We start from the raw sequence: 16,629 nt of genomic DNA on the forward strand, positions 1-16,629 counted from the left end.
TTTTGGTGTGATAAAGATTTATTGTAGTTTTTATAAAACATTCAATATGCTTCCATTTTTAATATCTATTAAAAGTGTTGACTTTATTACACGGTCGTATATTTATTTGGGCCTTTTATTATACCACTCCCTCATCAACCAATCGTATGCTACATAACAATTTAGTATTCTTTCCCGCGGATTTTTCTACAAAGGTTAAGGACACGTGAATATATCGCTGAGCTAATAATAGTATGTCTAACCCATTGCTGCTGACGAAAGCTAAACTGAAAGAGGAACTGTTACAACACAATATCCCGTTACCCAAATCTGACGCAAAGAAGCAGGCATACATTGATTTGTATACAGAGCACGTGCTCAAAGGAGAGCCGGAAAACGACCTGACAGAAGAAAACAGTGATAAACAAAGTGAAGAAAGTGATACTGAAGTAACTTTTAAAAATGTAAGAAAGTAAAACGTAATTAAATTCAAGTAACTTCTCTGACTAAACAATGCAATATGACTGAGACATTATTTTATGAAAATAGAATACCAATAACATGGATGAATTCTGTTTTATTTTTGAAAATATAGATTCATTTTGATGTAAGATTTTTTTTTGAAAATTCAATCTTCATCTGAACTGAGAACGTAACTATTTTAACGTCAACTAATAATACATTTACTGCCATGCAGTACCAGAAACTTTTTAAAAGTCTGATTGATACATTCGTATAGTGATCAGTTTTCCTGCAACAGTTGACAAAATACATCGCCGACACTGAGACAGAAATCGAACACCTCACCTGAATTTGACATAAATTTAATATTGTTGGGTGCGTTCAGAACTTCAGAGATGTAATCATGGTACCAATAATTACCTAGTGTAGTTACTATGGGTAGAAAGACTGTTCTTTGAATCAAGGATTAATAAGTGAGAAGGATTCGTGACTGTTTCTTTACGTTACTAAACACCACGCCTATGAACCGGGAATAAAAACCATTTTTCTCAACAAATACTAGTCTTATCGAGTAAAACGAAACACCAATGTAAAGTTTATTAAATTTCACAACGTTTATCACTTGCTTTACGTACGGAATATTTAGAGGATATGTCTCAAATTTGTGTCAAAAAATAGGACAGCTCATGAAGTGATGGCCAGCTTCAGAAAGTAAGACGGTGACCCTCGCATCCGCAAGCTACATCAAAGGCTGTGCCGGCGGATATCAAAGGAAAATCAGTCGTTGCCCAACGTTACGGTCAGTGGCCAAACACAAAAGCTCCTGCCTTGTATTTCCCCCGACACCCAGTGTGACTTATCCTTCTCATATACGTCCTTGTTTGAATGGACATACCAATGGTGGCATACTTGCCAGTTGCCAATGGGACCAACGGTATACCAATGGTGCACAGCTAAGAGACAAAAATAACAAACAGACAATTGCTAATAGCAGGGGTTGTTTTGAATCAACAGGTGCATTTCAACATTGTAGTTTTCCCATTTATGATCAAATTTAGAGGAAAAAATAGCCACAACAACTTCTACATAATATTATGGAGGTCGCCATCTGAAATTATGTCATTACCGAACTTACCAACTCTGACAGAGCTCTAGACCATCTGCGAAAAAAGTTGATGTTAGTAAATTTTGTTGGTTGACATTGGCACCATTGGTATACCATTGGTAACTTTTGGGAAGTGCAAGGTACCAATAAATTTATTCTGAACACACCCATTGTTTTAATAAGCAGTAAAAGAATATTGTTATATTGATTGTAGTCAAGCTCAAAAACTAGGACAAACGTTCATAAAGGAAGTGGAGACTATATAAATAAGACAGAAGAAAACCCTGTCATGGAGTCTGTCACAGATCTCACAGATGCTGAATTGGCACAAGAGTTACGATCTAGAGGTGCAGACCCTGGACCAGTTACTGGTAAGATGCAATTTGTGACTTGTCATGACAACGTTTTTATGAAATATTGTTTTTAACTGTGTTATCTGTTACAATACACTTATTTAACTTCAATTTATTATTTTTTATTTTCTGAATGTTGCCTTTATATTTTAGCAACGACGAGGAAAGTGTATGAGAAGAAACTGTTGAAACTACGTCAGGCAGAAGGAACCACCACAGAGAAAATCATAGAAACACCACAATATGGTATGAAGGTTTAAAAAGAAAATTGGAATGATAAATGTCAGGTATTCTGTAATACCAGGGGTGTACAATTCTGAAAATTTTGCACTAGCCCAAGGGCTAGTAGCATCAATTTTTCACTAGCCCTGATCAGAAGTCTACTAGCCCTATTTTTCGTTTGTTTTTATATGTTCATTTTACTCGATCTGGATTTTTTACAAACCTGTACAGAACAAGTACATGTCTAACAGTGTGTTAAATACCATTCCGCTAATAAAGATATTGCACCGATTGTTCATAGGTACCAGGTATTCATTTAGTAAAAACATTCTTGAGTCAATATTGATAATGCAACAATGCCATCGCATGCAAATTCTTTAGATTTGAAATTATGGTTCTTATTTCACTGAGATATTTCCTTTAAAACTATCATTTATATATAGAAAGATAACATAATCAGTATATCTATTAAAGTTTAACTTTGATATTAAAAGCTTAGCAGGAAAATGTAAAGTGAACAATCAGTATTTATTATCTGCTGTTTTCATTTTATAGGTATGATGAATTTAGTAAATAGTACTGTTCATGAAAATTCTGTAAAAAATATTTAATTGAAATAACTGTTTTACTGAACACTTACTTATTTTCCCTAATTTTATGAGCATTGAAATTTTTTTTTATCTAGTAACATTTGCATGATACATTCGTATTTGAATAAAATGATGTCAATTTGTTATTGAATTTCATATAGATTTATTTTAAGAACTTCACAAAATCAATTTTACAATTTAATTTCATATAGATTTATTTTAAGAACTTCACAAAATCAATTTTACAATTTACTATAAAATATTTTGTAAATGATTATTAATTAGGCTAGCACTGCTGATTTTCATTTACAAGTTTTCAATATATCATAAAAATATGCGAAAGATAAGATGAAAAATATGCAAAAATATTGTACCTTTAATTATGAAACCTCTATTAAAGTTATTTTGAAAAAACGTTCAGTGGGTTTATTTGTGTCAGCTGTGTTAACTAAGCATACCTATGTATCTGCAAGTGTATACGTACATGACAACATGTACATTTTACCGTGTATTTTAATTACTTCAAAATGATCCGCTATCCATCGCACAGCAGTAGTTCTTTTTGTATCCAACCCCCATATACTCAAATTTATAACACTAAAATGATAATGAAGCTAGATAATAAAAATGTCACTTCATAATTGATTCTTGTCTAGAGTCAAGAAATCTAGATTTTTCCTGTTCCCTGTCTGTCGGAAACCTCGGCAAACACATGGCCATCTGGGTCACTCAAGCGCTTAACTTTCATCAATTACATAACAAAACGTTTGATGCATCTAGATGAAGAATGTTATTTATGTTTGGGAGCCACCTGTGGTATGCAACGATATCGTTTGCTTCAGTTTTGACAACACATTTACTGCTAGTCGAATTCTGAACGGCAATAAAAGGCTAAACTGCTGATTTACAACTAAAATTTCAATGTGAATATAGATTTTAACAGAAATGTTCACTAGCCCACGGGCTAGTAATGATCGTGAAGCCCTGACCTGAAAATCACTTGCCCCGGATGTCGGGCTAGTGGAATTGTACACCCCTGAATACCAAAATGATGTTAATAAGGAAAACGAATATATACTAAAAAAAACAATATTGAAACTTTGAATGCTGCTGTGGCTTGGCATTAGCTGTTTCCATTTAACAATCTCTAAACTATTAAACTATCAAGTTTGTTTAATTTAAAGACATTGTCTTTAGTTCAAGGCCACAGGTAAAATATCTCTTAATGGGTTCTTTTAAAAATTTCAGGACCCAAAGACCTTCACTTTTGTCTACAATACATTAAAGGACTGTCAGCTTTGTTGAACTGGATGACCTTGACCTGCATTCAAAGTGTTCACAAGGAACAAATTAGCTAAATATTTGAATAACTTCTGCTCATTAAATGATAGGCTTAAAAACCAGATTCATTATATTTGTCCAGTTTGTTTAAAATAAAATGTTAGAGCTATATTATGATACAGACATTTTAACCTTTGGTGAGAAAAAAGAGGTAGATTTCTGACTCGGTAGCATTATACGCGGCATTTTTCGCGACGCGTCAGAGAGATATAATATCAATAATATGCAAAATAATTACAAAAACATATTTTGTTAACAAATTATGATTAACTTTAATTATTACCATTGGCCTTGCATTGGTGGCTCATTTTGTATTTTCCAAATATTAATTAAGGCTTACATTAAATTTGGAAGATGAAAAATGCCAATAAATACATTGTATACTTTTATTTCAATGCTATTTATCACCTTTTTTAATTATACATTTTGTCTATTAGTTTTGGGGTTTTTTTCCACTTTTTTTTTTTTTTTTGTAATACATACTGGACTCATTTTCTTTTGATTTATGCAAGAAAAAAATACAAATATTTGTTTCTAAAATTTACACCAATATTCTAGTGAAAAAATCACCCTGAAATTTTTTTTTTTTTTAGTGATATCCTGAAAAAATATACTAAAATCCGGCTCCTTTATTAGAATCACCCCATTCCATAATGGCGGCCATTACGATTGCAAAGCTTATGATTTTCAGCAGACACTTTATGCCTATTTCTATTTTACATTAAAAACGTGAGTAAATCATTTCAATTATAAGTAGTGTTTGTTTTTGAAATGATGATTACTAGTTTTAAGCACAAAATTTATTGAAAGGCCAGATGATTGTTTCCTTACGGTAGGCCTACAGTACGTAATACACATCGTTACACTCAGACACGTGAAATAGGCTAAGCAAGTGACACCACCAAGCCAAGGTGGAACTAGCCCCAGACTGCTAATTAACACCAGTGGGTGTTGGTCAGGGAGTGTTCACACCTCCTTTGTTTACTTAATTATCAAGCCAGTCCCCCTGCTCACTCTGGTATGCATTTTGAAGCCACCAAGGCAGCCCCAACCGACTATGAAAAATTCAGAAATCGGAAGAAAAAAAATGAAGACGATGTTTTGCAGAAATCGGAATATTTGGATATTAAAGCGGTAGGCGGAATATCAGTCTCAAAAGCGGTAGACTTCCGCCAGAATCGGTAGGGTTAACATGTCTGTATAATATATTATAGCCCAAATGGGTCTAGGATGCAACAATACTATGTCCACCAGATAAAATTACCATGATATGCATATTTGTCTTTCAGAGGAAGTACCGGATGATGAAGAAAGATCGTAAGTAACTTTTAACTAAAAACTATAACCTAAATTACATGATTTTCATATGCTTATTTACTGGTATCGTGGTATTTGACAAGAAAAATGAAATAAAACATTAATATACCAAATGTAAAATGTAGTTTTCCTAGAATTGTACAAATCAGAAAATTGCTAATAATAAATTATCAATATTAAGTATGGGGACAGATACTGTACATAATCTATTGCTTTTCTTACCATAAATTTAGCTATGAAATGTTGTGTCTTATTGATTAATGTTGTTAATAAAGACAATAATATAACATTAATTGGAAATCCATGAATTCATCAATGTGCAATATTAAATCAGTAAGTTAACTGAAATTAGTTTATATTAGATTGTATGTTTAACATCTCAGACCGCCACCTAAACCTAGAACTCCAACCAGGAGAGTTACCAGAACGCCTAAAAAGGTGGAGCCAGATTACATGGGTGAAGAGTCAATGGTCATCAACAGAAAACCACTCCGTTCAGAACCGAAACCAGAGTAAGTTATAGTAGCAAGTAGCAACCAAATTACAATAAAGGATTGATTGATAATGATGTCAACAAATTGTGATAAGCTACACATGTCAACCAAATTACAATAAAATGATAATGATACGGTGATAATGATACAATAAAGGAGTGTACGGAGTGTAGCTACACATGTCAACCAAATTACATAAAGGATTTATGAATGATACACATGTCAACCAAATTACGGTATAATGTACGGTGTAGCTACACATGTCAACCAAATTACAATAAAGGATTGATAATGATACGGTGTGTATCTACACTTGTCAACCAAATTACAATAAAGGATTTATAATGATACGGAGTGTAGCTACACATGTCAACCAAATTACAATAAAGGATTTATAATGATACGGAGTGTAGCTACATGTGTCAACCAAATTACAATAAAGGATTGATAATGATACAGAGTGTAGCTACACGTGTCCTTCATTGGTGAAATAAAATTTACTTTCAAAATTATTACAGGAGTATCGCAAACCAATTTATGTTGGTAGTGACTTATTTTGTATGCCTAAGCATTGCAAGCTTTTACAACAATTAAATTTTGCAATTTAAACGCTGTAATAATTATCTAGATTATAAATTAACAAATTTTTGAAAAACTTATGAAGTTTATTAAAATTTTCTGCTGATTGAAAAATGTGGTTTATCTTATGATATTGTTACGCAGCCAATGAATGTTTATTTGGGATGTTTTGATGACTAGTATACAATGTGTGCAAGTTGTCTTGAAATGAAATCTGATAGTGTTTTTACTCTGCAGTGCTGACATTGACATTGAGAATTTATTTTTGACTTTTGTTTCAAGACAACTTATGATGCAGGTGACCGGGAACATACATTTCTAGACATTGAGATGTTGAACGTTTCTTTGCGATCAGTTGGTTGTTTATGGGTACAAGTGTGACAAATTTAACCACATGTAAGACATTTGGTACACTCCTTTGTTTATGGGTACACGTGTGACAAATTTAACCACATATCAGACATTTGGTACATTCCTTTGTTTATGGGTACACGTGTGACAAATTTAACCACATATCAGACATTTGGTACATTCCTTTGTTTATGGGTACACGTGTGACAAATTTAACCACATACCAGACATTCGGTACATTCCTTTGTTTATGGGTACACCTGTGACAAATTTAACCACATATCAGACATTTGATACATTCCTTTGTTTATGGGTACACGTGTGACAAATTTAACCACATATCAGACATTCGGTACATTCCTTTGTTTATGGGTACACGTGTGACAAATTTAACCACATATCAGACATTTGGTACATTCCTTTGTTTATGGGTACATGTGTGACAAATTTAACCACATATCAGACATTTGGTACATTCCTTTGTTTATGGGTACAAGTGTGACAAATTTAACCACATATCAGACATTTGGTACATTCCTTTGTTTATGGGTACATGTGTGACAAATTTAACCACATATAAGACATTTGGTACATTCCTTTGTTTATGGGTACACGTGTGACAAATTTAACCACATATCAGACATTTGGTACATTCCTTTGTTTATGGGTACAAGTGTGACAAATTTAACCACATATAAGACATTTGATACATTCCTTTGTTTATGGGTACACATGTGACAAATTTAACCACATATCAGACATTTGGTACATTCCTTTGTTTATGGGTACAAGTGTGACAAATTTAACCACATATAAGACATTTGATACATTCCTTTGTTTATGGGTACACGTGTGACAAATTTAACCACATATCCGACATTTGGTACATTCCTTTGTTTATGGGTACAAGTGTGACAAATTTAACCACATATAAGACATTTGATACATTCCTTTGTTTATGGGTACACATGTGACAAATTTAACCACATATCAGACATTTGGTACATTCCTTTGTTTATGGGTACACGTGTGACAAATTTAACCACATATAAGACATTTGGTACATTCCTTTGTTTATGGGTACAAGTGTGACAAATTTAACCACATATCAGACATTTGGTACATTCCTTTGTTTATGGGTACACGTGTGACAAATTTAACCACATATAAGACATTTGGTACATTCCTTTGTTTATGGGTACACATGTGACAAATTTAACCACATATAAGACATTTGATACATTCCTTTGTTTATGGGTACACGTGTGACAAATTTAACCACATATCAGACATTTGATACATTCCTTTGTTTATGGGTACAAGTGTGACAAATTTAACCACATATCAGACATTTGGTACATTCCTTTGTTTATGGGTACACGTGTGACAAATTTAACCACATATCAGACATTTGATACATTCCTTTGTTTATGGGTACAAGTGTGACAAATTTAACCAAATATCAGACATTTGGTACATTCCTTTGTTTATGGGTACACGTGTGACAAATTTAACCACATATCAGACATTTGGTACATTCCTTTGTTTATGGGTACACGTGTGACAAATTTAACCACATATAAGACATTTGGTACATTCCTTTGTTTATGGGTACACGTGTGACAAATTTAACCACATATCAGACATTTGGTACATTCCTTTGTTTATGGGTACAAGTGTGACAAATTTAACCACATATCAGACATTTGGTACATTCCTTTGTTTATGGGTACACGGTGTGACAAATTTAACCACATATCAGACATTTGGTACATTCCTTTGTTTATGGGTACACGTGTGACAAATTTAACCACATATCAGACATTTGGTACATTCCTTTGTTTATGGGTACATGTGTGACAAATTTAACCACATATAAGACATTTGGTACATTCCTTTGTTTATGGGTACAAGTGTGACAAATTTAACCACATATCAGACATTTGGTACATTCCTTTGTTTATGGGTACAAGTGTGACAAATTTAACCACATATAAGACATTTGGCTACATTCCTTTGTTTATGGGTACACATGTGACAAATTTAACCACATATCAGACATTTGGTACATTCCTTTGTTTATGGGTACACATGTGACAAATTTAACCACATATCAGACATTTGGTACATTCCTTTGTTTATGGGTACACGTGTGACAAATTTAACCACATATCCGACATTTGGTACATTCCTTTGTTTATGGGTACAAGTGTGACAAATTTAACCACATATAAGACATTTGATACATTCCTTTGTTTATGGGTACACGTGTGACAAATTTAACCACATATCAGACATTTGGTACATTCCTTTGTTTATGGGTACAAGTGTGACAAATTTAACCACATATAAGACATTTGATACATTCCTTTGTTTATGGGTACATGTGTGACAAATTTAACCACATATCAGACATTTGGTACATTCCTTTGTTTATGGGTACAAGTGTGACAAATTTAACCACATATAAGACATTTGATACATTCCTTTGTTTATGGGTACACGTGTGACAAATTTAACCACATATCAGACATTTGGTACATTCCTTTGTTTATGGGTACACGTGTGACAAATTTAACCACATATCAGACATTTGATACATTCCTTTGTTTATGGGTACAGTGTGACAAATTTAACCACATATCAGACATTTGGTACATTCCTTTGTTTATGGGTACACGTGTGACAAATTTAACCACATATCAGACATTTGATACATTCCTTTGTTTATGGGTACAAGTGTGACAAATTTAACCAAATATCAGACATTTGGTACATTCCTTTGTTTATGGGTACACGTGTGACAAATTTAACCACATATCAGACATTTGGTACATTCCTTTGTTTATGGGTACACGTGTGACAAATTTAACCACATATAAGACATTTGGTACATTCCTTTGTTTATGGGTACAAGTGTGACAAATTTAACCACATATCAGACATTTGGTACATTCCTTTGTTTATGGGTACACGTGTGACAAATTTAACCACATATCAGACATTTGGTACATTCCTTTGTTTATGGGTACACCTGTGACAAATTTAACCACATATCAGACATTTGGTACATCCCTTGTTAATGGGTACATGTGTGACAAATTTAACCACATATCAGACATTTGGTACATTCCTTTTTATGGGTACAACGTGTGACAAATTTAACCACATATCAGACATTTGGTACATTCCTTTGTTTATGGGTACACGTGTGACAAATTTAACCACATATCAGACATTTGGTACATTCCTTTGTTTATGGGTACACCTGTGACAAATTTAACCACATATCAGACATTTGGTACATCCCTTGTTAATGGGTACATGTGTGACAAATTTAACCACATATCAGACATTTGGTACATTCCTTCTTATGGGTACAAGTGTGACAAATTTAACCACATATCAGACATTTGGTACATTCCTTTGTTTATGGGTACAAGTGTGACAAATTTAACCACATATAAGACATTTGATACATTCCTTTGTTTATGGGTACACATGTGACAAATTTGACCACATATCAGACATTTGGTACATTCCTTTGTTTATGGGTACACGTGTGACAAATTTAACCACATATAAGACATTTGGTACATTCCTTTGTTTATGGGTACAAGTGTGACAAATTTAACCACATATAAGACATTTGATACATTCCTTTGTTTATGGGTACACGTGTGACAAAATTTAACCACATATCCGACATTTGGTACATTCCTTTGTTTATGGGTACAAGTGTGACAAATTTAACCACATATAAGACATTTGATACATTCCTTTGTTTATGGGTACACATGTGACAAATTTAACCACATATCAGACATTTGGTACATTCCTTTGTTTATGGGTACACGTGTGACAAATTTAACCACATATAAGACATTTGGTACATTCCTTTGTTTATGGGTACAAGTGTGACAAATTTAACCACATATCAGACATTTGGTACATTCCTTTGTTTATGGGTACACGTGTGACAAATTTAACCACATATCAGACATTTGATACATTCCTTTGTTTATGGGTACAAGTGTGACAAATTTAACCAAATATCAGACATTTGGTACATTCCTTTGTTTATGGGTACACGTGTGACAAATTTAACCACATATCAGACATTTGGTACATTCCTTTGTTTATGGGTACACGTGTGACAAATTTAACCACATATAAGACATTTGGTACATTCCTTTGTTTATGGGTACAAGTGTGACAAATTTAACCACATATCAGACATTTGGTACATTCCTTTGTTTATGGGTACACGTGTGACAAATTTAACCACATATCAGACATTTGGTACATTCCTTTGTTTATGGGTACACCTGTGACAAATTTAACCACATATCAGACATTTGGTACATCCCTTTGTTAATGGGTACATGTGTGACAAATTTAACCACATATCAGACATTTGGTACATTCCTTTGTTTATGGGTACAAGTGTGACAAATTTAACCACATATCAGACATTTGGTACATTCCTTTGTTTATGGGTACACGTGTGACAAATTTAACCACATATCAGACATTTGGTACATTCCTTTGTTTATGGGTACACGTGTGACAAATTTAACCACATATCAGACATTTGGTACATTCCTTTGTTTATGGGTACACGTGTGACAAATTTAACCACATATAAGACATTTGGTACATTCCTTTGTTTATGGGTACACATGTGACAAATTTAACCACATATAAGACATTTGATACATCCCTTTGTTTATGGGTACACGTTTGACAAATTTAACCACATATCAGACATTTGATACATTCCTTTGTTTATGGGTACAAGTGTGACAAATTTAACCAAATATCAGACATTTGGTACATTCCTTTGTTTATGGGTACACGTGTGACAAATTTAACCACATATCAGACATTTGGTACATTCCTTTGTTTATGGGTACAAGTGTGACAAATTTAACCACATATAAGACATTTGGTACATTCCTTTGTTTATGGGTACAAGTGTGACAAATTTAACCACATATCAGACATTTGGTACATTCCTTTGTTTATGGGTACACGTGTGACAAATTTAACCACATATCAGACATTTGGTACATTCCTTTGTTTATGGGTACACCTGTGACAAATTTAACCACATATCAGACATTTGGTACATCCCTTGTTAATGGGTACATGTGTGACAAATTTAACCACATATCAGACATTTGGTACATTCCTTCTTATGGGTACAAGTGTGACAAATTTAACCACATATCAGACATTTGGTACATTCCTTTGTTTATGGGTACACGTGTGACAAATTTAACCACATATCAGACATTTGGTACATTCCTTTGTTTATGGGTACACCTGTGACAAATTTAACCACATATCAGACATTTGGTACATTCCTTTGTTTATGGGTACAAGTGTGACAAATTTAACCACATATCAGACATTTGGTACATTCCTTTGTTTATGGGTACACGTGTGACAAATTTAACCACATATCAGACATTTGGTACATTCCTTTGTTTATGGGTACAAGTGTGACAAATTTAACCACATATAAGACATTTGATACATTCCTTTGTTTATGGGTACACATGTGACAAATTTAACCACATATCAGACATTTGGTACATTCCTTTGTTTATGGGTACACGTGTGACAAATTTAACCACATATCCGACATTTGGTACATTCCTTTGTTTATGGGTACAAGTGTGACAAATTTAACCACATATAAGACATTTGATACATTCCTTTGTTTATGGGTACACGTGTGACAAATTTAACCACATATCCGACATTTGGTACATTCCTTTGTTTATGGGTACAAGTGTGACAAATTTAACCACATATAAGACATTTGATACATTCCTTTGTTTATGGGTACACATGTGACAAATTTAACCACATATCAGACATTTGGTACATTCCTTTGTTTATGGGTACACGTGTGACAAATTTAACCACATATAAGACATTTGGTACATTCCTTTGTTTATGGGTACAAGTGTGACAAATTTAACCACATATCAGACATTTGGTACATTCCTTTGTTTATGGGTACACATGTGACAAATTTAACCACATATAAGACATTTGGTACATTCCTTTGTTTATGGGTACAAGTGTGACAAATTTAACCACATATAAGACATTTGATACATTCCTTTGTTTATGGGTACACGTGTGACAAATTTAACCACATATCAGACATTTGATACATTCCTTTGTTTATGGGTACAAGTGTGACAAATTTAACCACATATCAGACATTTGGTACATTCCTTTGTTTATGGGTACACGTGTGACAAATTTAACCACATATCAGACATTTGGTACATTCCTTTGTTTATGGGTACACCTGTGACAAATTTAACCACATATCAGACATTTGGTACATTCCTTCTTATGGGTACAAGTGTGACAAATTTAACCACATATCAGACATTTGGTACATTCCTTTGTTTATGGGTACAAGTGTGACAAATTTAAACCACATATCAGACATTTGGTACATTCCTTTGTTTATGGGTACAAGTGTGACAAATTTAACCACATATAAGACATTTGATACATTCCTTTGTTTATGGGTACACATGTGACAAATTTAACCACATATCAGACATTTGGTACATTCCTTTGTTTATGGGTACACGTGTGACAAATTTAACCAATATAAGACATTTGGTACATTCCTTTGTTTATGGGTACAAGTGTGACAAATTTAACCACATATAAGACATTTGATACATTCCTTTGTTTATGGGTACACGTGTGACAAATTTAACCACATATCCGACATTTGGTACATTCCTTTGTTTATGGGTACAAGTGTGACAAAATTTAACCACATATAAGACATTTGATACATTCCTTTGTTTATGGGTACACATGTGACAAATTTAACCACATATCAGACATTTGGTACATTCCTTTGTTTATGGGTACAAGTGTGACAAATTTAACCACATATAAGACATTTGGTACATTCCTTTGTTTATGGGTACAAGTGTGACAAATTTAACCACATATCAGACATTTGGTACATTCCTTTGTTTATGGGTACACGTGTGACAAATTTAACCACATATAAGACATTTGGTACATTCCTTTGTTTATGGGTACACATGTGACAAATTTAACCACATATAAGACATTTGATACATCCCTTTGTTTATGGGTACACGTGTGACAAATTTAACCACATATCAGACATTTGATACATTCCTTTGTTTATGGGTACAAGTGTGACAAATTTAACCACATATCAGACATTTGGTACATTCCTTTGTTTATGGGTACACGTGTGACAAATTTAACCACATATCAGACATTTGATACATTCCTTTGTTTATGGGTACAAGTGTGACAAATTTAACCACATATCAGACATTTGGTACATTCCTTTGTTTATGGGTACACGTGTGACAAATTTAACCACCAGACATTGTACATTCCTTTGTTTATGGTACATTTGGTACATTCCTTTGTTTATGGGTACACGTGTGACAAATTTAACCACATATAAGACATTTGGTACATTCCTTTTGTTTATGTGGTACAAGTGTGAGGTGACAAATTTAAACATATCAGACATTTGGTACATTCCTTTGTTTATGGGTCACGTGTGACAAATTTAACCACATATCAGACATTTGGTACATTCCTTTTTATGGGTACACCTGTGACAAATTTAACCACATATCAGACATTTGGTACATCCCTTGTTAATGGGTACATGTGTGACAAATTTAACCACATATCAGACATTTGGTACATTCTTTCTTATGGGTACAAGTGTGACAAATTTAACCACATATAAGACATTTGGTACATTCCTTTGTTTATGGGTACAAGTGTGACAAATTTAACCACATATCAGACATTTGGTACATTCCTTTGTTTATGGGTACACGTGTGACAAATTTAACCACATATCAGACATTTGGTACATTCCTTTGTTTATGGGTACACCTGTGACAAATTTAACCACATATCAGACATTTGGTACATCCCTTGTTAATGGGTACATGTGTGACAAATTTAACCACATATCAGACATTTGGTACATTCCTTCTTATGGGTACAAGTGTGACAAATTTAACCACATATCAGACATTTGGTACATTCCTTTGTTTATGGGTACACGTGTGACAAATTTAACCACATATCAGACATTTGGTACATTCCTTTGTTTATGGGTACACGTGTGACAAATTTAACCACATATCAGAAATTTGGTTCATTCCTTTGTGATCAGCTTGTTGGTCTGATTGGTTTAATGTACTATTAACAGCCAGGGTCATTTAAGGACTTGCAAGGTTTAGGAGGTGGAGAAAAGCCAGAGTAACCGTAGAAAAATCATCTGCCTATGGTCAGTACCTGACAACTGCCCAACATGGGATTCAAACTCGAAACCCAGAGGTGGAGTGCTTGTGGTAATTGTAGCTATACTATAGTGTAATGTATTAGTTGTGTATTTCAGGCCTACTATACTATAGTGTAATGTATTGGTTTTGTATTTCAGGCCTACTGTACTATAGTGTAATGTATTGATTGTGTATTTCAGGCCTACTGTACTATAGTGTAATGTATTGGTTGTGTATTTCAGGCCTACCGTCACCAGTAAACCCTCACCCAAACAGCCAAAATCTACCACTGTCAAACACTCCGCCTTGCCAAGATGGGTCAAGTTTCTAGTGTTTGTTGGTGTTTTCTTCTTTGCATACCTTGTGTACCTCAACATGGAAAAAAGTGGAAGCAGAGTACCCAAAATAACAAAAGGCCCAGCTTCTTAAATTGGAGGAAAACCAGGGGCAAACCAGAAAGTGCACAAAGCAAGAAATGGGAGAGCATTTATTGATGTGAACACAGTTTATATATCTAATCATCGAGAATGGAAAAATATGTCTGATCTCCTATAATTAAGACTTGGACGAGAAAGCCCAAGAGGTCAATATCTATTTTACTTATGGAACAAATGGATACAAGAAATCTGCTTAAAAGTACATCATCAAGACATGGGTTTATTTAGAACATTTGTTCTGTAATGGAGTGACCTGATGATGTGCTGGTTTTATTTATTTAGTGTATATTATAAATCATTGGATGAATTGAAAGGAACATAAAGTCACCATGCTTCTGAATTCATGTCAAAATCAATTGGGAAAAAAATATTTTGAATATTCATCAATATTTGTTATTTGTACATTTTTGAGATATTTGAAAGATTGTTATATCTTGTATGTTTGTAAAATTAAGGCACAATTTGTAATACATTAATATGTTGTTGACTGGAAATATGTTTGAGAGATATTCATTGTGACCACAACAACACAAGTTATTTCCCTAATATAACCCTAATATAAACATCATTTCTGTCAAGTCTCTGTTCTTGTGTATCATTTATGGAATAGCCTCCGAGTTAGATTTTGCATTTAAATTATTGAAATATTCACTTCTTATAATGTTTGAATTCTGCTCATCATCAATGTATGTATTGTATGATAATGCCACTATATATCACTCATCACGTCGCCATTGTTGTATAGTTGATAGCATCTGTTGTTAAATGTGTATTCCAGTCCTACAAATGGTTTGTAAGAAGTAAACCTAACACAATTTATTATAAGTCTGAAAATATGACCAGAAGCCTTCTTCAAGGTCTATAAGAGGTTAATTCTGTAAGGAAAGCGATGAGATTGCCAATACCTGCGTAGTTGTTGTCTAGTCTTGTCACAATGAAGTTGACTTCTGTCTGTAAGAGGTCATTACCTTGTGGTTTACACAAATCATTGTTAATTGTACAGTTTTTTCCATAATAAGCTTTGTTATATGCCTTCGTGTAATAAAAGTGATATTTTGTA

General features: G+C 33.6%; 1 protein-coding gene across 1 annotated transcript; it reads left to right on the plus strand.

Moving 5' to 3' along the window:
- The first annotated feature begins 178 nt into the window (after window positions 1-178).
- Window positions 179-16,629, plus strand: LOC138335855 (emerin homolog 1-like). Its single transcript, XM_069285014.1, has 6 exons — window positions 179-443; window positions 1,761-1,917; window positions 2,053-2,145; window positions 5,342-5,369; window positions 5,753-5,881; window positions 15,375-16,629. Exons 1-6 carry the CDS (start codon window positions 234-236, stop codon window positions 15,559-15,561), a joined length of 804 nt encoding a protein of 267 aa, XP_069141115.1. The 5' UTR covers window positions 179-233; the 3' UTR covers window positions 15,562-16,629.

The sequence above is a fragment of the Argopecten irradians genome, chromosome 12 (assembly GCF_041381155.1).
Source record: "Argopecten irradians isolate NY chromosome 12, Ai_NY, whole genome shotgun sequence".
In the NCBI taxonomy this organism is placed as follows: Eukaryota; Metazoa; Mollusca; class Bivalvia; order Pectinida; family Pectinidae; genus Argopecten; species Argopecten irradians.

Coding starts and splice junctions, on each gene's coding strand:
- LOC138335855 (XM_069285014.1), top strand. CDS start 234: ATGTCTAACCCATTGCTGCTGACGAAAGCTAAACTGAAAGAGGAACTG. Junction 2,146..5,341: donor CATAGAAACACCACAATATG/GTATGAAGGTTT, acceptor TTTGTCTTTCAG/AGGAAGTACCGGATGATGAA. Junction 5,882..15,374: donor CGTTCAGAACCGAAACCAGA/GTAAGTTATAGT, acceptor TGTGTATTTCAG/GCCTACCGTCACCAGTAAAC.